This window comes from Xiphophorus couchianus, chromosome 22 (assembly GCF_001444195.1).
Source record: "Xiphophorus couchianus chromosome 22, X_couchianus-1.0, whole genome shotgun sequence".
In the NCBI taxonomy this organism is placed as follows: Eukaryota; Metazoa; Chordata; class Actinopteri; order Cyprinodontiformes; family Poeciliidae; genus Xiphophorus; species Xiphophorus couchianus.
Genome location: NC_040249.1, coordinates 17,558,503 through 17,586,415, shown reverse-complemented (window position 1 = coordinate 17,586,415; position 27,913 = coordinate 17,558,503). Strand labels below are relative to the sequence as shown.

General features: G+C 40.4%; 2 protein-coding genes across 2 annotated transcripts in view; one reads left to right on the top strand and one right to left on the bottom strand.

The window, feature by feature from the left end:
• Window positions 1-15,766, top strand: part of slx4ip (SLX4 interacting protein) — a 49,437-nt gene extending 33,671 nt beyond the window's left edge. Inside the window, exons 8-9 of the mRNA XM_028006475.1 lie at window positions 11,661-11,767; window positions 11,867-15,766. Coding sequence (XP_027862276.1) covers window positions 11,661-11,767; window positions 11,867-12,572 — 813 coding nt within the window. The 3' untranslated portion in view covers window positions 12,573-15,766. The remainder of the gene's footprint in view (window positions 1-11,660; window positions 11,768-11,866) is intronic.
• jag1b (jagged canonical Notch ligand 1b) overlaps window positions 15,294-27,913 on the bottom strand; it is a 37,071-nt gene continuing 24,451 nt past the window's right edge. Inside the window, exons 13-25 of the mRNA XM_028006474.1 lie at window positions 26,120-26,284; window positions 25,918-26,031; window positions 25,680-25,793; window positions 25,418-25,531; window positions 24,330-24,446; window positions 23,645-23,672; window positions 23,225-23,310; window positions 21,543-21,656; window positions 21,338-21,447; window positions 19,300-19,539; window positions 17,998-18,129; window positions 17,648-17,789; window positions 15,294-17,000 (exon numbers count right to left, since the gene is read on the bottom strand). Of these exons, the coding sequence (XP_027862275.1) occupies window positions 16,525-17,000; window positions 17,648-17,789; window positions 17,998-18,129; window positions 19,300-19,539; window positions 21,338-21,447; window positions 21,543-21,656; window positions 23,225-23,310; window positions 23,645-23,672; window positions 24,330-24,446; window positions 25,418-25,531; window positions 25,680-25,793; window positions 25,918-26,031; window positions 26,120-26,284 (1,952 nt within the window). The 3' untranslated portion in view covers window positions 15,294-16,524. The remainder of the gene's footprint in view (window positions 17,001-17,647; window positions 17,790-17,997; window positions 18,130-19,299; window positions 19,540-21,337; window positions 21,448-21,542; window positions 21,657-23,224; window positions 23,311-23,644; window positions 23,673-24,329; window positions 24,447-25,417; window positions 25,532-25,679; window positions 25,794-25,917; window positions 26,032-26,119; window positions 26,285-27,913) is intronic.

Genomic DNA, 27,913 nt, shown 5'->3' with positions numbered 1-27,913 from the left:
CTATTTCCCCTTCCAGTTGCTTGGCAAAAAGTTCAGCATTGGTCTGTGTGTTATTATAGAGTTTCATTGCCAAATTGTGCTCTCCCTTTATGCATAGTGGTCTGCTTTACTACAGGACAAGGGGTTTGAACTCTGTTGGAGCATCTTGTAGACCTAGAAAAGAAAATACAAAGAGATTTGTGTCAAAATGTTCAGGGTCGCCTTTTTTGAGATCAAGTCTAACCTACCACGATCAAACATGAAACATTAATTACATTTTTATAGTTTTATATTGCTAAAAGAGAGATTTGTCAAATTGTAACTAGCTAATTGCAAAGCTTTTCTACACTTCTAAGTTCATTTTGGCATTAAAGTCAGCCCTGATTGTATCAGGAATTTCACATTTTGTCACTCTACAACCACAAATGTTAATGTTTTGGGGAGCATTTTAAAGTATAGATCAAAACAAAGTAGTACGTAATTGTGAATTGAAATGAATCTCTCTTTGTTTCTAAAGCTTTTATTAATAAAAATCTAAAAAAGTGCAGCGTGTTTGTGTTTCATCCTCGTCATGCTACCAGTAAAGCCGTAAGTTTTTATTGGCAGTTTCCAATTGCCCATCCTGTCTTTCCAGAGTATCCCAGATTAGATGAAGACGGTCTGTTTAAATTTTGCCAGTGATTCTCAATTGGTTTAAGGTCTGGACTTTGACTGGACCCATTTACAAACTGAAATGGTTTGGTCTATATTTACCAATATTCAGTTTTCTGGGTTTTTTAGCCCCTGGCAGTTTTTCTGTCTGTATTTAACCACATCCATCCCATCATCTATGCTGAGGAAAAACATTCCCATTGCATAATGCTGCCATCACTATGGCTCACTGTAGGATTGGTGTCCTGTACATAGCTTGTGGCAAAATTCATATAGGACTTTCTGTGGCTTTTTTCTTGCCAGTCTACCATAAAAGCCAGATCTGTGGAGTGCTAAACTACTTGTGGTTCAGTGATTATTTTCAGATCCTCCAGAGTCACTATGACATTTTTCTTCCTTGCCTGTTTAAATGCTTGGCTTGTCAGTTTAGAGGGATAACCATGCTTTGGTTGGTTCACATTTAAGCCAAACTCTTTCCTTTTTCAGTGGAGGAAGAGAACAGAGCTCAGTAAGATGTCCAAACTTTGGAATTTGGTTTTAAAAATTGAGGTCTTCACAAAACAGCCATGGCCACTGTTTACCTGTTGGGTGACGTATAAAGCCTGTTGTTTACCTGGGAGTTAAAGGGTCCATATACAAATTTCTTTAAAAATCTGAAAACCATTTATAAATTTATTTTGTGTTCATCTGTTATATAAAATCATATTAAAGGCGTTTGTGGTTGTGACACAATATGGATAATTTTAAGGGGTGTGAATACTTTTGTAAAGCACTTTAACTTGGGTGAATTAAAACAAGTAAGCTGTCTTCATCATTAGTGTTTTAACAGAGAACTATTACATTTATTTTGCAGTCTAAATGCTGTTTTTCCTTTTTAATATAATCTACTGTCCTATGGTCAGTGTATATTTGATCCTGAAAGCCCCCCTGAGTATTTTGGGAATTGGCAGTGAAGCCTCTCACCTTGGCACAGACATCGCACCGCCTTCCCATCCCATGATAAGTGGCCTGCTGTTTTTCTGAGAGATTTTTATTTAGATTTTTTTTTTAAATACCTCAGCCTTTTCCGCAGCTCGACTTCCAATGAAAGCAGCGATTGTAATATTTTTGTCAAGCTACATAGTCGTCGACGAAGAGTTCAGATTGTGTAACCAATTTTCCAGTTCAAGGAGGCATTGCTGTCGATTGCGTTTCTCTGCTCAGGATGTGGTACACTGGGATCATACAGTACAAGCAGAGGGAATTGGAGGGTGGGAGTTTTGTGGTGGGGCTCTCACTAGCTCAGCCGTGTTTGTGAGGGGAAAGATACCAGACAGAGAGGCACAAGGATTTTCACATGACAAAAGGAATCTTTTGTTCACTTCCTCTTGCTCTATTCTTAACTTGAAATGCACGTCAAAAATCAGAATTCTCATGTAAACTATAATAATGTTGCTGTCTAAGATGAATGTGGTCTTTGGAGCTTCTTTCAGACTTGATCTTGCTTTTGAAGGTTTGTAATTCCACAATACTTGACAGCATTTGCATGCGAGACTTCAAAAAAAAAAACTTTTCTGCTTTTTACTTTTATTTTACCACATTTGCGTGTTTAAAGAAGTTTCAGGTTTGTCAGGATTCAGTTTGTGTGACTTGCAGAAGAAAAACTGTAACCACAGTGGAAATGTAGACAAATGAGAGCATTTTATAAGGTCAGAGGAGCTGAGTTGTGAAGGAACTGAGGTAACATCATGGCATCCATCGCGGATCCCATTCATGTAGGATTACTGTGCACTCCCATCCTCTTCTGGGACAAAGTAGCAATTTTGTTTTTTCCTGGCTGTGAGTCTGTCGAGACAAATTTAATAACTTCCATTTGACAAGACCAAAATACTAGTCTTTGTTAAAATTTTTGTCTGTTAAATGCATCAAGTTGGGACTTTCAGCATGTCGTTTTATTTCACAATTTACTTCATTGAAGTTTCTTAGGTGTTCTATGCAAAAAGGCATTAAATTCTGTTTCTCCCCACATGCATCGGTCACAAGTTTCCAACTTCTGTTTTGTTCAGCAACCTTTGGATGCATCCCTGCTCCAACGCACCTGAATCAAAATTTTTAATTACTTCCTTGGCATGCCAACAAGTTTTGCAAAGACCTGGTCACTTGATTCAAGTGTGTAGGAGGGCCGGGATTCTTCCAAGGGTTGTAGGACAGTAGCACTCCAGGACTGCAGTTGCAGACGGGCATAAATTGAAATATGAAGCGGAACTACAGTATAAATAAGACATGACTGAATAAAAGCAATCAACGCTAAACTATGATACCAGATGTGCTACACAGAGGAATCCAGTAAATTAAATAAACATATTTGACAATCTCTCTATTTTACTGAACGTACACAATATATTGAATTGCATTTGATGAGATATAATAGTTGAAGTGTTGCGCGTTGAAGCTGTGCATCTCTATTACGTACCTGGCCAGAGGAATGTACTTCAATTTCCTATGATTAGGCCTGTCGTAGTAAAACCTTTTGCTGGACGATAAATTGTCCCAGAGCTTATTGCGATAAACGATAACATCGTTGTATTGAGAACATTTTCAAGTAAAAATAATAGTAATAATGGTATAAAAATGCAACAACACATTCTCAAAGATCAATAAACTTTAAATTCTGTTGAACATTTAAACACTGGAGCTGGAAGACATTTTGATTATCCAAAATAAATGTAGAAAACAACAGAAACAACAAATATAATAAATTGCGACATCTCTATAAACAAAATTATCTTTCGAAAAAAAGGGATAGTTGAGACCAAAACACCAGACTGGAGACTTTTATCAGTCAGTTTTTGGTAAAAAGAGAGAAAAAATGGATAAACATAAGATAAAATAAAAGATAAAATAAACAATTTTCAAGCAAATGAAAATTGAGTTTCTTTCAATTTGGTTAATTGATTTATTGTTTATTGTGACAGACATACCTGTGCTGCCTTCGTTGCATGTAAGTATTTAGTGATTGAGTTGGGGGCATTGCTTAATAAAAAAGAAAGGAAGATTAGGATTGAAACATTATCTAACCTTAAACTTTGAAGAAAGAAATTATAAGTCCACCAAATAGTCAATAATCATACCCAAAAGCACAAATCAACTTAACTTCATTTGAGTCAGTATGAATAAATGTCATTTCATTCAGTTTAAAGTGTGGACATAATTGTTTCATTGTTTCATAGATAAAATTTAGATGTTGTTCTTGCAGACATCAGATTGTTTTAAACCAATGGCCATAGTGACGTTTTAGTTGGTGAGAAACTTTCATCTTCCCCTCTTGGACATCTGACTTCAGGTCTCCTCCCTGTTTATTTTTCCAACTTGGAACTGGAAAATTTTTTTATTTCACTCATGCAGCACAAAAGGATACGACAAAACAGCCGAATAAGTACTTATCCAGTTTTAGTACTGCTTTAAAGTATCTCAGTATAACAGTACTTGGAAAACCTGTAATTTAGATGGTACCAACCCTTTGAACACACTGCTGACTTTGCTTCTCTGCTTCAGTTAAACAACTTACAAATACAATCCCACTCTGCATCACGATCGCTGTCAGATGACCAAATAAATATCACATGACCCCTCCCGAAACACAAAGAGCAACAAAATGGACGTAAACATTGACATTAATATTGGACCAGTTTTACTTATCAGACTAATACCAATGTGTTAAAAATTGACCAATACAGGATTTAATGGAGATATACAGTACAGACCAAAAGTTTGGACACACCTTTCTAATTCAATGGGTTTTCTGTATTTTCATGACTATTTATAAGGCAAGAAATCCCACTTATTATCCTGACAGGGCACACCTATGAAGTGAAAACCATTTCAGGTGACTACCTCTTGAAGCTCATCAAGAAAATGCAGAGTGTGTGCAAAGCAGTAATCACAGTAAAAGGTTGCTACTTTGAAGAAACTAGAATATAAGGGGTATTTTCAGTTGTTTTACACTTTTTTGTTTAGTGCATATTTCCACATGTGTTGTTCATAGTTTTGATGCCTTCAGTGTGAATCTACAATGTCAATAGTCATGAAAATAAAAGAAACTCATTGAATTAAAAGGTGTGTCCAAACTTTTGGTCTGTACTGTATCTTGCAACCCTACTGTTAATTGCTGTTCTCAAAGAGAAAATGGAATAATCTATTTCCAGTAGAGATACATCAGCATTTTCCATAACCAGAGATCTGGAACTGGCCTAAGAACTCTGATCTGTGCCTCTTTTTGCGATTCTGTGTTGCTCTAATTAATGCCAAACTTCCACTTCTCTTCCCTCCCCAACTTTTACACAGATGACCAGTGCTCATCTCACCGCTTTACTAATTGAATCTGTAGGACTCCTCTCATGCAGACAGCTGTCTTTTTGTTTAGTACGTGATTGGATGTCGGCTCTAAATCAGTTTTTCTGGACTCTGTCAGCAGTTCTTAAGTTGTCATACGCAGCCGCTCTTGTTTAACAGATAGAAACCAATGGTTTGTCAGGAACAGTTGAACTATCCAACAAATGCTTTGGTTTCAGCACAGCGATGCCTTTAAAACTGTGACAGAGATGTTTGAAGTTTAGGGAAGTCAATCTTGACATCTATATTAGCCAGATGCACTCAGTCTGTTATGACCTAGAAACCTTTAAACAACTGTGGCTCAGAAAAGGTTGAAGCTTTCAGACTGCTTTATTTTGCAGAAGACAGTGGGAGGCAAACAAGAGGTTTTGTGTGTTACCAGATTTTATTGTTTTTTTTTCCTCTTGACTTTTTGAAAATTTCAAGTCCCCTCATGAGAAGTTGCTTGTGAGTCAGCCTGCAGTGAAGGAGGGCAGTATGGGAAGGAAAGAGCTTGTTTAGGATTTTCGATGTTTTGTAGTCAGGCAAAGAGTGGGCAGCTGAGGTGAGCGCCGTGCTGTGCCGCAGAAGTTTGGATCAAAGGGAGCACAGATGTGTTTCCAGACCCCGCCGCCCCGCTCCGTCCTCTTCTGAGCTCTGGACGAGGCTTTGTGTTTATTCATGACCTCAGCACGGCTCTGTTTCTCGCAGCTCCCAACAGCTAGCTGCGGCCGTTTCCCAAACCTCCGGGATCTACCCATCTCCTCCTCTAGGTCAAATACACGGGTGGGATCTCTCGCAATACACTGTTAAGTCCCTTTGATTCCACTAGGCCTTTTGATGTCTTCTCTGATTTTTCTCAAAGTGCAAACAGTTAACAGCTCTTGCTAATCCATCCTCATGGGTGGATCCAAAAACTTTAGTCATTGTTGGAGGATAAGAGCTGTCCTCTGTTTTACACAAGTCTGTGCCCATGCTTGTTGACTTTGTTGCAGAGCAGATGTGGTGAGCTTAGACAAACATGGCATGCTTTTCTTTATGGGAGAAGGGTGGGTGTAGGATGATTGGTGGAATGTGTGGAATAAATTTGTGAACATCTCGGCAGGAGGTATTTCTGCCTGGAAGGCTGGTGTTTTTGTTTCTTGGTGCCAGTTTGAAGGTTTTATAAACGTGGCTTTCTCGTGGAAAGACTAACTCAGTATTTAGATGATTTGAGGGATTCAGGCATTTCATGTTGATGTGAGTTATTATCTCTCCAACGATGATGAGTGAGTAATTGGATTTACGGGATAAAATCTGACTGGCTTTTGTGTGTTAGGCGAGATGTAAAGATTTTGGGTAATCCAAGAACAAACAACCTTGTTTCCACTATTTTACTGTAGATGAGAGACGGTGGGTGCTCCCCACTCTGACATTGCTTTTGATTTACTATGATGAAGGGTTTTTTTTGCAGTTGTTTCAGGTTTCAGACAAATTTGCAATGCCCCTATGCTTGACTGAAAAGGTTTAGTCTTATTTAAAAGTCGCTGCTTGTCTCTTTGCATTAAGAAACAATCAAACGTAATAACATCACTTTTAATCAGCATTTATAATCTGTGAAATTTCCATATTTTGGCAATGACACATATCTATGTTTTTTTTTAATTGTACTTCACAGATGTGCTGAAAAGGAAAGTCAGAAGATAAAACCATTTGCAGTTTTCAGCTTAGGGAATATTAGGGAAGCACACATAGAGGGAGAAGATCTGGTCACATGTATGGAGCTGCATGTACAGTACAGACCAAAAGTTGGGCACACCTTATAATTCAATGAGTTTCCTTTATTTTCATGACTATTGACATTGTAGATTCACACTGAAGGCATCAAAACTATGAACAACACATGTGGAAATATGCACTAAACAAAAAAGTGTAAAACAACTGAAAATACCCCTTATATTCTAGTTTCTTCAAAGTAGCAACCTTTTGCTGTGATTACTGCTTTGCACACACTCTGCATTTTCTTGATGAGCTTCAAGAGGTAGTCACCTGAAATGGTTTTCACTTCATAGGTGTGCCCTGTCAGGTTAATAAGTGGGATTTATTGCCTTATAAATAGTTATGAAAATAAAGAAAACCCATTGAATTAGAAGGTGTGTCCAAACTTCTGGTCTGTACTGTAGATAAACTTTTTGATCTGCATGCAAATTACACTTTATGTGGCAGAAAATGAACATTGTACTTTAGCCTAAACACACCAGCCCAACCTTGAAACACGGTGGCTGGAGCGTCAAGCTGTGTGGGAGAGTTTTTATTGTGCAGTGTATGAGTGTATGAAACGGTAGATCTACATCTACAGACCCATTCAATAGATTAGAATATTATTTGTTGTGAGAACTTTATCACTAAGTGAAACATATTATGCATATTAATTTTACACAGATGGATGTTTGAATCCCTTAATTTCTGTTGATTTTTTGCTTGCAGTAAATTAAAACATGATATTAAAAGAGGCTCATTGGGACGGATTTTCAAACTTATTGACTATGACTGTACAGTATTTAATTCAGAAGGTTATATAAATTCACTCTGCACTTTTTAGATGTTTCTTTAAACCATTTATTGGACCACATGCCACTTTCCTTCTTCTTCACAATCATGCACTGATTTGCATTAGTTAATTTTATGAAATCCCATCATACGTCTGCTTCCATTGTTTCTGTATGGAGTTTGCATGTCCGCCTCTGGGTTCTGTCTGGACGCTCCACTTCCTCCCAGTGTCCAAAGACATTCATGTTTGATTAATTGGTCTCCCTAAATAGCCTTTAGGTACGACTGCATGTTTGCGTCTTTGTTTGTCCGGTGTGCCTCTGTATAGTCCGTGAGAAAGCCAGTCATGGCAGCAGTGGAGTGTTTTAGATCAGTCGGACCGTTTTGCCGTATCGCTGCATTACTCCAAGTGCAGCTGCATTACAAGATAACCAACATAATCCCTCGCTGTCTGTACTCCTGCCTTATCTGAGGTGACAGAGGAGAAACTGGTGTTTTTATGGAGTATCTGCTTGGTTATCTTTTTGAAGTTGCTTCCAGGAGCTATTAAGAGCTGGGTCAAGTTATAAGAGCATGTACCAGCATCCCTTTAAACCAAATAATTCATCGTCTCTGCTCTCACTGCCCTTTTGCCAGGCTTATCTTTATAAACTGACATCCAGATGTGCTGCCTTGTTGCAGCTGCTCTGGTGGAGCTTTGCTGCTTTGTGGGCTTCAGGAAGTTTGGACGTGTAAAAGCAATAGTGGACATTTTTATTGCCTGTCACTGTTGCTATTCATAGGACTCTCCAGATATACAACTAATCTCCCTACAGTACAGTTTTATCCACAAGGCTTATGATAAACACAATGTTGCCAGATTTCTTTCTTTCAGACTTCCAGACTTTTGGCGTAGATAAATTAGCTGCCCAATAAATCATTGCATCCCTAACTATATCCAATTGAGAATCTGTTGGAAGCTTTGAAAATTGCTGTTAATGGATGCTCTCCATCCAATCTGATTGAGCTTGCTCTGTTTTGCAAAAAAGAATGTGCAAATATTTTGATGTGGAGATATGCACAGCAGGTAGAGACATCATTTTCCTTCCATTTAGGTTAAGGGTATGAAAAATTTACGGTGGTAGAAATTGAAATTATAAAAGTGCATACAATAATATCCACTTGGGAAAGGAAGTTTTACATGAACATGATAAAAACTTTGAAACGAAGCAATCTCATTGGGTAAAAGGAACACCGGATACGTTATTTACAATCTTAATTTTCAGGGTCAACGGCAGGCAAGAATAATTTAAGCATTGCCTCCTTCTGTCGATTTAATCCTCTTTATTTCTTTTTTTTGTCCGCCTCGTACATCCGACCTTCCTCTGTTCGTCCCTCTTCCTTTCCAAGACTTGGTTCTTTCACTCTCTTGTTCTTTTGAAGTCTCCCCGACAGGAACAGAACGACTCTAAACTTTCCCAAGGAGCCTCCCTTTGGCTCCTTGTTGATTTTTCTTTCAAGTTCACGTTCAAACAGGATTTATTCATATTAAACAGCCGATAATGCATATCAAGGCCTCACAATGCTAATTGTGGCTCTCACGTTTTGCACTTTCTTGCCTGCTGTTGTTGTCGGGGTGGGTGTGTGAGTGTGTGGGCGAATGCAAGTTTGTACGTGTGTCCCTGCCGCCAGTCCAAAGGCCAGCTGTAGCTCTGGCTTCCGAGTGAGAGCAGAGAGTGAAGTGCTGCCCACACTGAAAAATGAGTCCGTTCTTACACAAAGAGCAGCTTGTGGACAGCTTCCTGTGTGAGGATTCTTACTCTTGTGGGCATGTTGAAGAGACGTCTGAGGTCAGGCGGTGTGACTTTGGGAGGTGCCTCTGCTTTTGTTGTGCTCCTCTCCAAACACTCTTTCTTATTCTGCCTGTCTCTTTTCCTTCCTTTTTACTTCTCCTCCTTCATTACTCTCCCTCCGCCCGGCCTCTTTAGTCTCTCTGCAGTTACTAGGTCTCAACATCCAGCGCTAAGCCACAATGCTCCATCTCACTCTTGCAGCTTGGGGCAATTACTCCTTTTCTCTTGCGTTGCCATTGGTATCGTGTTTGTGGAAGTGGACCTTAATGATTTTTCATCCTGCTTTAGAAACAACTGGCGGACGCCAGCGCTCACCACATCGGCTTTCCCCGTCTTAAAGAGCACATTGATCATTTTACGAACCAGTTTATAGGAGGGCAATGATCTGAGAAATGGCCGATATTAAATAAACATGGCGGCCACTCTGTTGAGTTTTCCCAGATTAAACGTCCGTGTGGTTTTTTTTCCCCACTGTGACAGTCTATCGTTTCCAATCATGAAAGGGACACGGATCTGTGAGTTGCATTGTCATCTTGCCCTGAATTGTTGTCCACAGTGAAGTAACCTCACTCGTATTGGCTGAGACACTACTAATGCCTTTTGGTAAAACCCTGATTTTTATGTTTCTTTCATCACAGCGGTTAAATTTTCCACTTATCAGTTCAATTTCTTAAATTTTAGCGGTGGGTCACATTTCTAATAATATGTCCTGCAAAAGTATTCACATCCCACATTTTTTTTATGTTATAGCCACAAACGTCAATGTACTTTAGGAAGATTTTATGTGATAAAACCAACTAGTGCATAATAAAAGCTCTACAACTCCAGTCCTACAGCGTGGTTGTCCTGCAACTTCTGGATACAAACCAAGATTTATCTTCACCTGGTTCAAATTCTGTAAATAATAAAAGAAATGAAGCACGTTTTACTGTCCAATTATTGATTGATTAAAAAAATAATCAACAGATCACCGCTACACTGTATAGATGTTTGACATGGTTTTAGAGGTGTTTTTCTAACTGCATCCTTTGCTACAAATGATCGAGCGTACACTAAAAGAATGCTTTCAATGCATTTTAGGCAATAAAATATTTGTGTTCTTATTTAAAAAAGGAACTGAATGATCTATTAGCATTTTCTTTTGTATTTTTAATATTGTATAAAATTAGCTGAGCTGAAGTTGTTAAATGAGAAATTAGCAATTTGCCATTTTTTCCCCCCGATTAATCGCCACAATAATAAATCACTAAAATAATTGTTGGTGTCAGCCCTACGGTGGTTTCATGTTCAGGGTCGTTCTGCTGGAACGTGAATCTCAAGTCTTCTACAGTTTCTCTTCCGGGATTGATTTGTATTTAGTTTCGTTTTCCATCAAGTCTGACCAGTTTCCTTTTCACTGCTCAAGAAAAGATGAGATTCTCCCACTCGAGCTGTGCTTCTCTGCAGCTCCTCCAGAGTTACTATGAGCCTCTTTTCTGCTTTGCCGCTTAATGCTCTTCTACAAGCCCTGGCAGTTTATGGGGGCGGCCTTGTATTAGTTGGTTTGCAGTCATGACCGACTTTTTCCATTTACGGATAGTGGATTTTCACAACTCTGTGAGATTTTCAAAGCGTGGGAACTTGTTTTATATCCTAAGACCTGCTTTAAACTTTTGCAACTGGTAATTAGGCAGCTTGTGAAGGTAATTACTTGCACTGGATTTTATTTAGGGGTATCCAGATTTTTAATTTACATTGTGCTCGACTATCACATAAAGTCATGACTAAGTGGTTGTAATGTGACAAAATGTGAAAAGTTCACTGGGTATGAATACTTCTGCAATTCTCTAATAATAGAACAATCTACCACTGGCTCTTTCCCAGTCTCAAATGGCCCTGCTAGCACACTGTGCCCTTATTATTGCAATTAATTTACAACAAACTGACAGACTCTCTACCTCCAAGTTCTGGTCAATTTACTACCAGCATCTTCTGTTCTCTCATAAAACTGGAGTCTGTTCTCGGTCAGCCAAGGAAAAAAACATGTGATTAACCTTCATTAGTGGCCCGTTGAGGGCACATGTTGGTGAGATCCAATTTTTGGCTTGTTCTGTGTTCTGCATCAGAGGTTCCCCCTCTCTAGTATGTGGAGTTATTAAACTTTCACCCCAAACTTAACCCTTTAGGGAGCTTGTTATGAGCTTTTTCTGCCATTCGAATGAAGTTATGATTATACTTATTTCCCTTCCTCGCCACACACGTTTATATTTCCTCCTTCCATCAGGGGATACTGCCAGCTAAATCCTCTTTGTTTACACCTTTTCTGTTTGTCCTTTCTAGACTGAGCTGAGTGAGCAAACCAGATCAGAATATTTTTCCAGTGTGGGAGAAACCCGAGAGCTTTTACACAGCCCGAGAAAAACAAAGAAGTCTGTGCTTCAAACGATGTAAGTATGATGTAATGCTTTCCAACCCCACCAGTCAAAGAGGACACTCACACAATGTTTGTTCCTATGCTTTTAACTGTTTTTTTTTTTTTTTTACAGAGCCAAACAAGCCTGTGTCCATCAAGAGATCTGTGGTTCCACGACTGAGATGCAGCCGATGGAGCGGAGTGGCTTTCCCAAAAAACAGGGACTTGAAGGTAAAGCTGAGGAGGCAGAATTGAGGCCAGAGACCGTGCCCAGGTCTGAACTGAACGCAAACGCACCCCTGGAGGCAAACCACAAGGTGCCTTGCAGCGATGCCTTAATTGAACTTGAGGCTGAGGTACGGTCTTCTCAAAGGCAGAAACACGAGGCAGAGAGTGAAATAACACAGAAGACCAGCAAGAGGTGCGAGCCCAGGGAAGATCCTGGCTCGCAGCTGGCCAAGAAAACGTGCCTTGGAAGCTGTTCAGCCCCAGCGCAAATCCACTCCACCTCGCAAACACCCAACCATAACCTCCCTCTGCTGCTGCCACTTCCTCCAGTCGGGGCGATGGCAAACTCCAAGGCTTTCCCTGTCTCCGAGTGCAAGAAAACCACACTGGAAGTAGAGCTGCTTACTCCAGGGAAACAGGCCCAGAGGCTCCTCCTCGCAAGCAATAACACAGCAAAGACAAACCAAAACAGGCCAGCCGCAAGTCTGAGGGGCCTATCTGTCAAGCCCGCATCTTCGGGCTCCTCTATTGGTTCCAGATCCACGTTTGGAGAGGAGGGGAGTGAAAACGTGCCCAGAACCTCGAGATTACGACGAACGAAGAGGTCCTGAGAGGGAGAGGAAAGCTGAAGTAAAGATCCCTGACGCCACGGAGATACAGATTTTATTCTGTTGGGCTGCAAGCTTGCAGCTCATGTGGTCTCTTTAGTCGGCTTTACTTGTTATTCTTAACATGTTGTTCTTGTGACTCGCATCAAATGCTAACTGCTTTGTGTCAGTTCAGACTTGAGTGTTATAGTTTTCTCTTGACAAATACCCAAAACAGGCCAGTGCCTCTCCCATTTTTAGTAGCGGCGATCCAGAGATTTCTGCAAATGGAAGTAGAAAACCTTTATTAGAGAATAGATTTTGGTTTTATGTTAAAGATCAGGGATTTGAGACAGGCAGGAGCCGTGCAGTACGTCATGGCTTTCAGTCTGAAGCGCTGGCTCCTACGCGTCTGAAAAGTGTCCAGTATCCCCGCTGAAGCTCTGATGTGATTGATGGCAGTTTCCAGACTTATTTCATCGCCTCATTCTTATTTTGGTTTGACTTCAGTCACTTACATTTAACCTCCTGAGCAACTGAAGGCGGTACATTGTAAAAGTATTCACACCCCTTGAGCTTTTTCACATTTTTTTATGACGTGTTTTGTTGGGATTTTATATGATAGACCAACATAAAGTAAGACTGTGAAGTTACAGGATAGCAGTATTTTTTTTTTCCTTTTTGCAAAAACAATAAAAAAAATCTGAAAAGTTTGTTGCCCTTTTGTATTTGGACCCCTTTGTTCTCTAAATGAAACTCGGTGCAACCGCCTTCAGAAGTTCTCAAAGTAGCAAAAAGTTACCTGTGTGTAACTCAGGCTCAGTGACACAAAGGTAACTGAGCCTGCTCAGTCAGATTAAGTGGAAAGCATCTGTGATGTCAGATCTCAACATTTAGGTCTAGACTTTGACTGGTCCATTCTAATGCATAGATCTGTTTTGATTGAAGCCGTTCTAAATCTCCTCCTAGATGCTTAGCTGGTTGTCCTTTACTCTGGTCTCAAGTTTTTTTGCAGCCTCCATCAGGTTTTTCTGATGAGTGAACTGCAACCTACCAAGTCTTGGTAGGTTTTCATTTCCAAAACTGCAAAATTTTGAAAGCACCGATTTATCGGCACAAATTTCCTTAATTTTGGAATTTCGGTTATCGACCAGTACATGCATGAGACGACAATCTTATCCCCTGATCTGATCTACCTCAGCAAAGGTCTAAAAAAATCAACCACTGCTTTCCCGTGAGAGAGGTTTGACTGATAGACTTTCCTGCTATCTTTAGCAGACACAAATGATACTTGCTAAAATCAAAATCGGCAGGTCAGGCTTTTTAAAGATTGATTATCATCGGTGCAGCTTTACTTAGGATATTTTATAACCTAAAACCTGCTGTAAACGTCTCCCTGACCTGGCTGCCGGGCTCCTTGGTCTTCATGATGCTGGTTGCTCTCTAACAAACTTCTGAGCCCTTCACAGAACAGCTGGATTTATATTGAAGTTATACTACACACAGCTGTACTTAATTAGGTGACTTACACTCCACTTAATTCAGGGGTATTCGAGTTCATGGGGACCTTTTTCAAACTTGCAGATTTTTAGTCATTAATGAATCATCCTTTTCCTTTTTTTCCCCCATAATTATGCTCCACTTTCCCTTGGTCTATCCCAGGGGTCAGCAAATTTACAACCTTCTAAAACAGCCATGTCTGTTTTAGATCCAGCTAAACAAAATTTGCTTAAAGCTGCATAAGATTCAGCATTAAACAAATTTTCTTGTTAAATTAAATAAAACATGAAAAAAAAAGAAAAAAATCCCTACACTACTGCATGAAAACAGCATTTTTAATCAAAATTAGTAAGAGCCACATGTGACTCTAGAGCTGCAGGTTGCCTATCCCTGATCTATCCTGTGACATATGTAAATGGTTTAACTTAGCACTGTGACAAAGGTATAAAGGTTCAACAAGTTGGAATACATTTGCAATAACTTTGTAAATGTAAAACCATTTGAGGGATACAGAGTGGCTTTTATTCTGGATTCAAGCCAAATATGAAAGACTACTTGGGCATAAGCGGTGATTCAGTCTTTCTATTTTACCCTTTTTTTCTTTTTCATGTGAATAACTGATTTGATTTTTATTATTTTCCATTTTCTTTCACACACACAGAACAGATTGGGACAGCTTTACGGAGTTGCTGGAGCCAGATTAGGTTGGCCCAGGCCCCCTAATGTTCCAGGGTCATCCTCGGGAAGTGTTGCTAATCCCTGGTCTCAGTTTTAATCCTGTCAAACATATTCCCAAGAGATTCTCCTTAAACTCTGATCCCTGCCCTTCTGTAAGGTTTGTAAAGAAAAGCCCAGACCAACAAGGGAAAACATTGTGAGCGGATCATGGGGTGTGAAGGTATTTTTGACCCGATGCGAGGACGGCCAGCCAGCCGCAACACAATTAGCAGTAAACATATTTGGACAGGAACCTCGTTGGGAGCCTATGAAGTGTCTCCAGCTCCCGTTCCCACGCCAGCTACATGAGAACGCGCTCATAATGCGCTCTGACATGTTCTGGCCCCAGATGCGTCACAGACACAGACTCTGAACTCGATTTCTCCAGAACAAAGACGACTTTAATTCTCTTTTCATACAAAATATTAAATAAATATGACTTTTCAAAAAATATATTGCCAGATCAACACATAACTCTCAAGTTTATAACACAAAACAAGTCAGAAAGGACAAAATGTTGCCAAGATCTTAAAGGGTTAACAAATGAGATCTTTAAAGAGCCTCGTCTTTTTTTTTGTTTGTTTTTTGAAATGTGCAGAGAAACAAAGCGAACTCTAGCAGAGGAAGGCAGTGTTTGCATCAGTGTTTCCATTGCCCCCCTGCTGTTCAAGTATTATGCTGACTAAAGCAGATGGGAATTCGACAGCCATTGAAATACGTGAGTGGGTGAAAAACTGAAACTGCTGAAGAATTTTTGTTCCCTTACGAGTGAATTAATATCCAATAGTGGCAAGCAATATGTCTGCCACCATGTCCAACCCTCGTAGCCGAAGGAGATCTTTTTGTCGTCCTAACCTCACTTGGTTTCAATTAAGGTCCTGGCAACAAATAATGAAATGTCAAATGTATCTGAAAAAAAACACAAAAAAAAAAGAGTGGAGTTTTCAGGCGTGTAACGTTCCCGTCTCTTGTCTTCTAAAATTTGAAATTTGCCTCTTTTTTAAAAAAAAAAAAAATTGTTTTAAAGAAATGGAAAGCTTCTGCAGCTATCAGAACCTTCAAACTAGACAGAACATATAAATAAAAAGGAATGATATCTTTAAGGCTCTTGATTATTAAGTTAATAAATCAAATATACACAATGATTAATAAAAAATTTACATATCTACAAGTTCTAAATTGTCACATAAATTCTTCATATTGGCAGCAACTGCTGACACTGAACCATTTGTTCTCTCTTGCTCCCCCCAGAAAATTAAAATAAATAATAAAGTGGATTTTTTTTTTCCTCTTGACAGTTGCTCGAGTCTAAAAGCTGAAAAGGCACTTCCTCCAAATGAAACTAGAAGGAATTCAAACATGTACTAAAAAATAATTAGCTCTAGTGTCGAACACGTCATGTAGTTTTAGTTATTCAACAATTATGCCAGAAGCCCCCTTCCATTTGTCCACTAAATTAAAAACCATGGGTTGAAGGGGGGGAGTGGAAATGAAATGCACAAGAGGACACTTTTGCAAGTAGCTCTACGGTGAAATGTAGACCAGTGCCTTGTGTTTCCAGCCAACCAAAGCAACTGTCACTGCCAGTGTAAGCCAGCTTGTCAAAACTTAAATTAACACGGGGAATATGTGAAAATACTGACGGGGTCAACAAATGACATGACCGTTTTATTAACTACACATGCCGAGGCTCCCCGTTTTCACCCACCACCTGGGTGTGAAGGAATAAGGCTTGGTTGCACAGCAACACAGCTGTCTGCTATACGATGTAGTCCATCCTGTTTATGCTGTTTGCCGTCTCCAAGTCCCTGTTGTCCTGTTTATTAGTCCAGTTAGGATGCTTGGATGTTGGGTTGGGATTGGAGATGGGCGCCTTCTCGTCCCTCTCCACCAACGTGTATGCTGGCTGTTTGGCGAAGCGGCCCTTCTGTAAGTGCCTCTCCTTGTCGTCCTCATCCCCTTCAGGATGATTTGTCCTTATTTTGGCAATGATCGAGTTCTTGTTTTCATAGTCTTTGATGGCCACCGTCAGGCCCACATGCTTCTCTATAGGGTTCTTGATCTGGTTGAGGTGCTCCCGCACGTTGTTGGTGGTGTTGTCCTCGGAGCTGCTCGGCAGCGTCCCGTTGTGGTTGCTCTGTTTCCGCCGCCGCCGCATGCACCACAGCAAGACGGAGACCAGCAGTAGGAACCAGATGACGATGAAAATGGAGGAGAGGAGGGGCACAAGGTAGTCTGATGGAGGAAGATGAGAACATGTCAGTCAGATCCCAAAGAACTCAACATAAAAAAAATAAAAATTTTTTTGCATTACAATGTCAATGAATGGTTTTCAAACTTCTTTACACATAAAAATTTGTAGTTTATACCCCAAAGTCCAAGTTGTGTAAAAACCCCTTTTGCTACAGGTCTTTTAGGGTCTTTGAATTTACAAGTTGAAAGTTTTATTGAAGGGTATGGCAATAAGACATCCTAAATTCAAATGGATGGCATGATTTATATTCAAATGTAATACATTGTTAAAGATCCAGTAAAGTACAATGAGGTGAAAATTGAAGATATGCCTTTGAAAGGCACTGTCTGGTCAACAAACAGGCTACTGGTACTGCATTGATGGACAGTGGACATGCAGAAGTCCAACCACTCCCCGAGTCCATTGAAATCCACGCAGCAAAGCAGCTCTGCTCTGTATCCTGAACTTCTGGCTAGACTTTAACACTCTGCTAACCGCCGTCACATGTGAGACCTGGGAGGTTTCATGTGTAGGAAGGGAAGGAAATGCTCTTCAAATATCTTTTTAAGGTTTGCTGTCATATTTAAGGTGTGGCATTATCAACTGATCAAGTGTGTGCACGTCTGGGAGAGACAGACTCGTTTCATACCAGTTTTGCTGGGTCTTGACACCTGAACTTTGACAATGGCAGAGAGGATGGTGTTGTTCCCGTTGCCCTTGCTAACCAGGTCGATTATTCGGTCTGTGATCTCTTTGATGGGATTGCGATCCAAACGATGGTCTTCAGTAGACTAGATTCAGAGAAAGGTTTCAAAATCAGTTTTTGATTTTATACATCACATGTTTGCTTGTTCCCCTCTAATCACCCAATATAACTCAGTCTAAGCCCGTCCCATTAAAGCATCTTTTAGTGCTGCTGGGAATTCACCCTGCTGGCTATAAATCAAAGCAAAGTTTCCTGAGAAACATATGGCAGACTGAGTGGGAGGAGGCACTTACCAGGCAGACGTGGATCTCGTTGCTGGCCGAGAACGACGGGTCACAGGTTATAGTCACAGAATGCTCCAAGGAAAAATTCCTCACTATGTTCAGGTTCCTCAGCTGCTTACAAACTCCTTCCACGGTCAAACCCTACACATGAAGAAGATATGAGATAATGATGCAGCAAGAAATTAGGACTAAAACTGGATCGCTGACGACATTTCAGCAAAAAAAAAAAAGGTTAAAACTCTTATGTGGTTCAAGTTTATCTAACTTAAATTACACAGCAAGTAGAGAGTCTATCCCTCATTATAACTAGAAACCAACCAATCAGGATTTTCTTGGCAGATACAAATTTCTATTCACATTTCTTTTAGAAAAAAGAAAACAACTGATTGAAAGTTCTTTGGAGACAATACATGTAGTTCACCATTACATGATGATCCACATTTATGCATTAAAAGATTCTTTTATAGAGAAACTTCACACAGTTTTTCAGATGCACTGGGGTGTGGTTGCCATTAAATGCATCTTGTATTAACTTGTACTGTGTATGCTGGATGATGTTATAATTATATGTATTGTTAGTTGCTGTGGATTCTTGGTTTAGTTTTTTTTCTTCTTTCTGCAGGTGTAGAGGCAGACTTCCAGGGCATCGACTTGGATTCTCTTTATGCTCATTTCTTATTCTTTCCTTTAAACTTTTTCCCCATTTCAGGTTAAATAAATTCAAACGAATTTCTAATAATGTTTAATACGTCTCAATAAAGCTGTAATGCTCTACTCATGAAGGTAAAGATGTTGGGCTTCACCTTGACTCTCAAACAGTAGTGAATGCCACATCACCGGACAGGAAACACAAACACACACAAAAAAATTGATAAAATTAAAAAAATAAATTTAAAAAAACATGCTTTTAGCTGATTTTTAGTAAACTCTAACAGTTTATTTGTACATTTATATCACTTTGATCCATTTAATAAATGTATTGAGCAAGGGAAAAATCTGCCAGTTTCCATTTCTTCAGCAGTGATCTCCTAAAATTAATCTTCTAATTCATATAACTTTATTTCAATAACAAAATGGAGATTAAGACAACTCAATTATAAAGAGCAGGAATATTCACATGCTTTATGAACTCAACGTGTTTAAATGACATGAATGAATTCTTAAGTTGCTTGTTATCCCGAGAAATGGCCTTCTCTAAACCTGATCCTTCCCACAGAGCTGATCTAATTCATTTACGACCTCCTCCCACAGGAGAGGAATCAAACAAACGATAATTTAATCTCTTCATTTCTAAGTGCCGAGGAAACTTACCGTGGGCATGATCTCCTTTTTTAGGATGAAGGTGATGTTGGCGCAGCTGTTGTCCTGGTAAGAGGAGCTGGGGTGGCATTTGATTCGAGGCTGAGCGAGGCCGGAGCCCCAGCACTCGCCCAGCTCCAGGCAGGGTTTCACAAAGCAGTGGGCTTCTCTGAGGGGCATGCAGCTCTGATCCGGGGGGCATCCGCCTCGGCCTTTGGCGCCGAGCTTGCATGGCTTCGGGCCGCACCACATCTGCAGCGGGGAAAAAAAGAAGTGACATAAATTACACAATCCTAAAATATGATCTGTTTTGGGTTGGGTCACCCTTGATCACTTGTTCAGTCTGTCTTGCAGCTCCACATCATTTCACATTTTCTCCTTTTCCTAGCCCATTACGCAGTTCATCGTCAATTAGTCTCTTTGCCACTCTGTGGGTGTAACCCTACCAGCCATAAGGGATGAGGTCACACGCATTTCCACGCAATATCAGGGTTATTTAGGAAATGGATGGGTGTGGGGGGTTCTCAGTTTGTGCCAAAAAGCATGCATCATGTGGAATGAACGCATTAAAAGTTGCAACAATGGTAAAATCTTACACTTCCGGATCATTTTCTCCCCTCCGGCTGCATTACTAAAACCATTGTGCATCTAGTGATAGCCAAGCATAATAGCACAACCCCAAGGTCCGTTTGGCCCAGTGTGGCTGTGGGAACGTCACTCGAAAATTCATCTGACACCAATTATCAATACAGGCTTTGTGTTTCTTTACAAAACAAAAACTGTATCGTCCCAGTATAGAATTTGACGCTCCCAAACCGGCTCCACCCAGATACAAACTGTGTTGTTGTGGGTGAGTGGCAAGCCCTACCTACTGCAGAGAGCGGGACACACCCACAAACACAACCTTTGTGTCAATAACCACTTTGTGTGAGGTTCCCCAGGGAGCTTCTGTCATCAGTAAACAGAGGAATCGTGCACTTCACGGCTAAACGCTGCAGTATAAACTTTCACTGAATGTTTAGGAAATGTACTTTTAATTTGAGTACAAATCCTGATTGTTGCTGCTCAAAACACCACCTTTAAAGATAAATGCATTTTTTTAGGACCAGAAAAAATATGATTAGGCAAAAATAACCCCTTTCTTTTAGCTAAGCCCCAAAATGATAAAGACAAAATAACCTGGCATTTCAGTGAGCCAAATGTGTGCTGATCTTCATAAATCAAGAAGTGCCTACGAGAAAAAACTGGAGCTGCAGCAAACCAGATTGGCTGAGGATTAAATTAGGGCTCTGTAACTGACTGACATAAGCTGTCAGTATTTTGCCTACAATTTTAATCAAATTAGAACAGTTTTCCTCAAAAATGGTGTGTTGAACTTAGTTAATCGTATTTTGTAGAACTGAGGAAAGTGCAAAAGTTCAATGTAAAAATTAATAATAAAATAATCATTTATTTTTTTTGGAAGAATAATTAATAGAAAAATGAGTCAGAAATCAATCATTTTGCAGCATCCCTAGAAAAAAAACCCCTCAAATCTAGAGCTATGTAAAAACAAAAAACAACTTGCAGTCACCAAAGCAACAATTTTAGATGTCATCAACATCCTAGGTTGTTGTTTGGAGTGATGTCAGAAGAAAGAAGCCTTTTCTGTCCTACTACTCTGAATGTTAACTAGTGTAGTGTTCTAAAGTCTACTGGGACTGTGATTGCACCTTGTTAAGACGAGACAAAGGCACAACTACTCAGCAAAGACATTTTCCAGGTGGGTTTGTGATAAAACAATGGATGAATATGTCAAAAACACCTCATGCTCACTGTTAAGTACGGTGGATTATCTGTGATGCTGTGGGCTAGCTTCGATTGGCTTTGGAAAAATAGAATCGCATTTTAAATTACAATTTGGCAAATTTTTGCCAAAAAAATCTCCGTCTTAACATTAACTCTCTATATTAATACTAGTGTCAACAACTATGGAACAAGTAATTTTAGCAAATTTTCTGATTAGCCAGGGTGCCAATAAATCTGTCCACCACTCTGTGTATTGACATACCTTTGTGCACAGCACTTTTCCATTTGAGCAGTGACAAATGTTGCAGTCTTCTTCCCAGCTGGCTCCATCCGCGGCAACATGCCCATTACTAGAGCAATGCTTTCTTGTTTCTATGTTTTAGAAAAAAGAAAAGCCAAACAAACATATTGTTATAAACTTGCTTACAAAATAATCTGCTTACTTTCCCCATCCTGCGAGGACATACTGTCTTGACAGTGGAGTCCAGTTCTGTCTGGGGGACACAGGCAGCGATATCCGTTGATCTCGTCCACGCAGGTGGATCCCAAGGCGCAGGGAGAGGACTGGCACTCGTTAATATCTGTTGCGGCGAAGCAGGGTGAGAGAGGAGAAATTGTTTGTTTATGGAATAAAATGCACAGGCATGCAAAGTTCAGATATTGAGTTAAGTTAAATCAGTGCTCAAATCTAATTCTTTGGGATCATGCGTCATGAAAACGGTGCCTTTACGCACGTATATTTAACAAAATCAAAAAGAAAACTAAACAAGCAAACAGGCCTAAAATGAGCCCTGGACAGCCCCCCCCGTAGCTTTTATAGAAAGTCGTCATTAGCAGGTATGCAGGACCGAAAGGTTGGACAAAGCAGAACAAAGGGTTTGCAATGGGAAAGAATGTGGCCATCTGAAAGCCTTTAAGAGGGAAAACAGTCTGAGTAATCAGTGTCAGAGAGCATGGCTGATTAGCTGCTGGCTCGCTAAGCTGCTTTACCCCTGGGGACACAAACACGGCCCGGTGGAGTGACACCAAAATGGCTCAGGCTGGCCTGCAGCCCGGCGTTCAGATAATTGGCCGACTAGACCTTCCGTTTGCAAGTGACTGATTGTCCGGCTGCAAGCCATGATCCGACTGACTGACAGGCTCAAAAGTAAAGATGCACTGATCATAGTTTTGTGGCAGATGTCTGAGCTTTTAGAGGATTCTGATTTCCCCTTGAAAACTATATCAGTAAATATTTTTCCAGCCTTCTTACCTTAAACAGTCATTAAGTTTTATATTAGGAGCAGAGGTAACATCTTGCAACCTATATAGCAGTATGTAAAATCTTATTTTAACAACAAAATGGTTACACATTGATATTTTGAACAGTCTTTAATCATCAGCAAATGACTCAAATAAGCACACTTTACTATCAGGACTCATTCTAATTTAATTAGTGGTCATAATTACATATCATAACAGTCAAATAAGAATCAAAACCAAAATAAACGCAGCACAATATTACGTTTTCATTTAATATAACAGAATTTATAAAGAATAAACCAATATCATCTATATGGATCACAGAAATACTAAACTAAAATGTAAAAACTAAATTGTTTGTCTACAAGAACAAAATAGAAGTAAGTCGTTTGTACTGTCCTTTCACATAACTAATCTGTGACTCAGTAAGTTAACAGGTTGCAGAAAATATGATTTCCAGATAAATGGTGTCATAAAAATTTACAAGTCTCCTCTGATTTCACTGTTAAAACCTCACAGATTGTGAAAACATAACTTTTCAGTCTTCTTCCGTCAGCAATGGTGTCCACACTGAAGAGTGTTGCCATTACATAAGAGCTTTTTGATGTGGTGCATTCGGAGATCAGTAAAAGATTGGATTTTCTACGTTTATGTTGGAGAAGCAGCAGAATAAACTACCGATTCCGGTCACCACAAGATTTGTCGTTCTAGGTTTGTTTGAGACGGGTAAGGGGAAAGTGTAAGGGTGACCGGATGCGTTTCTGGGTGTATGGAATGACCCCGGCCCCACTCGTTGCTGTGCACTGTCAGCTGGCTGAAAGAATGCAAATTCCAGCCCGGAGCAGACTTACTGCTGTATACATCTACTAAAAACCAGGCATAAAGTGAAGGCAGGTTTAATACTCACTGATCCGACAGTCTGGACCGGCGAAACCTGGGGCGCATTCACAGCGGTACCAGTTATCCCCGTCCACACAGGTCCCACTGTTGTAACTGAAGGTTTAAAAACAAACCATGTCAGGTTGGATTTTTCTTTAAAGAAACATAAAATCAGATTCTCAATATTGTAAGATATATGAATCTGTTTTTTATCACTATATAGATAATGGGAAACGTGTGCTCAAGAATCTGAAAGCGTTGTGTTAAGCAAGAGTCACACGTGGGAGAGTTTGCAAAACAGGGTTAGGCGATTGCATCCCAGGAATGAAGGGAGGTGTTCGCCCTGATTCTCAGCAGGAAGAAAGCATGCAGGTGAGGTGAGCCACACAGGAGGAGCAGCTTGTTTACACCAGTTGAAATCTACAGGAAATGTTTGGCTTTCACTTACCATGGGTGGGGACTGCAGTCGTTGGTATCTGTGCAAGAAAGAAAAAAGGAGGGAGGGAAAAAGAGAGACAAAAACTTGTGAGTGCGGTGTTATTTTCTCTCTCTCTCTCCACCCTCATGTGGAGGTGCTCAGCGCACACTGGCAGCCGAAAAGCACGTCTGAGCTTGCGTTCGCAGAGGCATAATGGGTCCACACTGCCTGATCACTCTGTATTACTACCAGAGCACTAAAAAAAATAAAAAATGACCGTACACCTCCACACCCTAATTTCCCATTTCTTCCTCCCCCCTCTGAACGAGGAACAGCCGCAAGAGGAATTTATGTTCTGGACTACAAGCGTACAGGGCAGGGATCCCAGGAAAGTTGGGGGAATACAGGAAGGCTGTAGAACAAGCAGACATGTCACTGTTTGGACAGGAATGCAACGACAGAAAGAGGGAGAGGGCTGGGGTGTGGGACCGGGGAAGAAACATCTGTCTTCACTTTCCTCTGCCCTTTCTCTCTCTCCTCTTCTCATGGCCAGCATCAGCCATGGAGAAGGAGAAATTTATAAAGAAAAATTAAAAAGAGGGAAAAATGACTGCTGGTTTTAACGAAACACAGATCTTCACCTTTGCATTAAGCAGCATGAGGTTTATGATCATTTATTCAGCAATAAATGTCCATCTGTGTTCTTTCCACTTACTCTGAGTGCATGTAGGACCCTCCCAGCCTTCCTTGCAGACACAGGTGAAAGAATCCCCCTTCACCACGCAGGTTCCTCCGTTCTCACACGGGTTGGGCAGACAGCTTGAGTTTTTGGCTGAGAAAGAGAGGGGAGGAAAGTGATAAATGCAACCATTATTGCAGTGGTACACCTTAAACTTTAGATGAGTTGGTTAAAATTGATTCTGGGTGCTTTTCTTGCTTCAGCTGTGATGTGTGCCATCAGCGTAATCAGGGAATTTAAGCTGATATCTGTCGGCACTGAGAAATGGGCGGGGCTGAAGATGGGAGAACTGAGGAGTGCTGACAGAGTGGAGGGATAAAATTCATCGCTATAACCACAACGGAGCTGATGAGCATCTGAGACGAGACAGGGCTGACTATAATTTATTTTAATTAGATTTTATGTGTTGAATCACTGGGTCGGCTGCACTCTGCTGTCCAACGCATCTTAATTAAATTAATGGTTTATGGACAGGTTTTTGCTGGCATCATTAGGAGGTAATTCAACCTTTTAATTCAGCTGTGTTGAAAGTTGCAGGACAGCTGCACTGGAGCTGCTGTGTGATCAACACTAAAGTAAAGTGTACTTGTGAAATGATGGTTTTCAAAACCTCTGCATATAAAAAGTGTGGCTTTTTAAATGCATTTTTATTAGGGAGGAAAAAAAGAAAACATCCCCAAAGCATGACGCAGCCACAGCCATACATAGCTCTGTGCATGCAATCCATAAAGTTAGGATTTGTCATATGAATAGAGGTCAACTTGCAGAAGGATTAATTTAAATAGAAGAAAAAAGTGAGGAAAAATTTGATTAAAGTCTGAAATCAAATTTAGGACTAATAAAAAAAAAAAGAAAAGAAAAGAGCTCTGAGCTTTTATTTTTAAACCATACCGCCTGGCCCTACTTCATACTGAGATTAAATTGTACACATCTGGACTTTATAATAGCTTAATAGAAATTTATTACAATGGATTTTATTGGAGGCATCAAAAATCCAGACAAAATCTGAGAAGTTCACCTTAAATATGAAGGAGTAACACCAAGCTGCAGTGCCTGCTGCTCACCTATGTTGCAGGTCGTGCCCTCCCAGCCTGGGGAACACTTGCACTGGAATGTGTCACCCTCATCATGGCAGGTACCCCCATTGTTGCATGTAGCTTCATCGCACTGGCTTTCACCTGCAAGGTATGCGTGAAAAATCTCAGGGTTTTTAAGGTAATAGATAATTGAGTACAGCCATGAGCACATACCATAAGCCTGCACGGACAGACAACACAGGTGTGGAAAATAAAGAAAGGGAAGAAAAAAAATGGAGGAGGCTCTTACGTGAGTGGCAGGTTTTCCCCTTCCAGCCATTTTTGCACTCGCAGAAGAAATCAGACACCAGGTCTCGACATGTCCCTCCATTATGACAGGGGTTGGTGCTGCAGTCATCGATGTCTGGAAATATTAGGTGGGTGTGATTTGATGGCGGCATATCAAACGGGCGATGGAATACACATTTTTCTGTTGAGACGGTTTGAGTAGCGACATGAGGTAAGGATGAGGAGGCGGTGTGACTCACTGATCTCGCAGTGATCGCCCTCCCAGCCGTCGGCGCAGATGCACTGGTAGACGCTGACTTTGTCGATGCACGTGCCTCCGTTGCGACACGGGTTGCTCTCGCAGTCATTTATGTCTAGAGTTTGAGAGAGACTTGGTGAGATCGACTGTGATGGTGCAGAGTAAATGTGATGCTGCCATGGCGACGGTAAATTCGGCCGTACTCTCGTGGCAGTAGGTCCCTCGGAAGCCCTCCTGGCACTCGCAGCTGAACTGACCCCCTGCTTGGCTCCGGCAGCGACCGTGAGGTCCACACACATTTGACGAAATGTAACGCTCTCCTCCTGGCGTGCTGTTAGATGCCACGGCGACGGTGCAGCTGTCAATCACTGCAAAAAGACACCACAGACATTAATGGAACAAGTTCTGACCAGAAATATTAAAGATGGATTAACAATTTGCTCTCAGTCTGATGATTCAGAGAGAGGAGACAAGGCTAACATTCACACCTTTGACCTATTAAAACCACAAACTGCACCATTTTATTTGAGATTTTGTTGTACAAAGGAGTGTGCAATTTTTATCTGTAAGGAAAATGTTTTTAAAAAACTTTCTACAAATATAAATTCGAAAAGTGTGGCGCATGCCGCCAAGTCAAAACGTACAGAATCAGCTGCTGCTGAAAATACAGCTCCAAGCGTGTTCTAAAATCTCCAAAAAGGTAATAATACTCAAGTATTTTTTTCCCTAATTAAAATATCAAAATAATTCAATTGTGAATTATTTTTCTTTTAAACAAGCAGAGCAATACATTAAATCTGAAATATTTTAATGAAAAAGTAGAAAAAAACAAATATGAGAGAGAATGAAAAAATGTGTAGTTTCCTCATTTTTATTTAATTTTCTTTATTTTTCTTGGTCTAGAAAATCTTTTTAGTCTATTCCCAGGAACAAGAATATTCCATAAATCTGCCAACAAAAATCTAATTTTCAAAAACAAAAGCAAGAAGTGACTGTCTGCATCCACGCCACCATTTTTTATTTATCTTTTTTGCATTTTGATTTGTGGTCAGGGGCCACATTTGGACATCTCTGGTCTACCAGATTTCCTTCCTGGAGCATCCAATCTTTATCTCCATCCATCTTCTCAACAGCTCTTAGAGCATCCCCTCAGCATGATGCTCCCACCAGCCCAAAAAGTTAATCCGACCAGAAATCCTTGTTCCACATGTTGTCTGAACCTCAGAGTTTCTTTGCCACTCTTAAAAGGTCAGATTTGTGTAGCGTACAAGTAATAGGTTTTGAACCTAAGCTGTGTCTCTGCAGCTCCTCCAGTGCCACCCTGACCCTCTCTTTCTGTCCTTTTAGTAATCTTTAATAAGTTTGCAGTTGTATTGCACTTATATCGTTGCACTTGAGTTTATTTGAAGGTATTAGAGTAGAGGGGGATTAATACATATGCACACCACACTTTTCATATTCTACTTTTGTGTTGGTCTATTGCATGAAATCTGAGTAAACTGCACTCAATTAAGTTGTTGTAATGTGACAAAATGAAAAAGTGGAAGCTTCTACTCGGCTCTGCGGCAGTGGGGGAGAAGGTCATGGTGGGGCGTTGATGGGACAAACAGCAATAAGAGGTCATGCTTTCTTAAGCAATTTAGAGTGACTGTTTTATTTTTTCCACTGCGCTAAAATCTCCTCCTTTCCCCCTGTCTGATCAGGTTAGGCACATGAGGTGAATTTGCTTCCCTGTAAATCACTTGATTTGTGCCAAAAGCGCAGAGAATCCCACTGTCTGGTATCTGCCTCTGTGGTTGGTCCACTCACTCAATTACATGAGCAGGCACTGAAGACTGCGCACTCATTGAAGGGGAAAAGAAGAGGTAGCCCACCAAGTCATTACTGAGAACACACACGGCGCTGTCGGGCTTCTGCCAGATCTTCAGGAAATTTCTGCACGTTTGGGCTTATTGGGAACGGCTTAGCTTAGAGCAGAGAGCATCAAATCTGCTCGA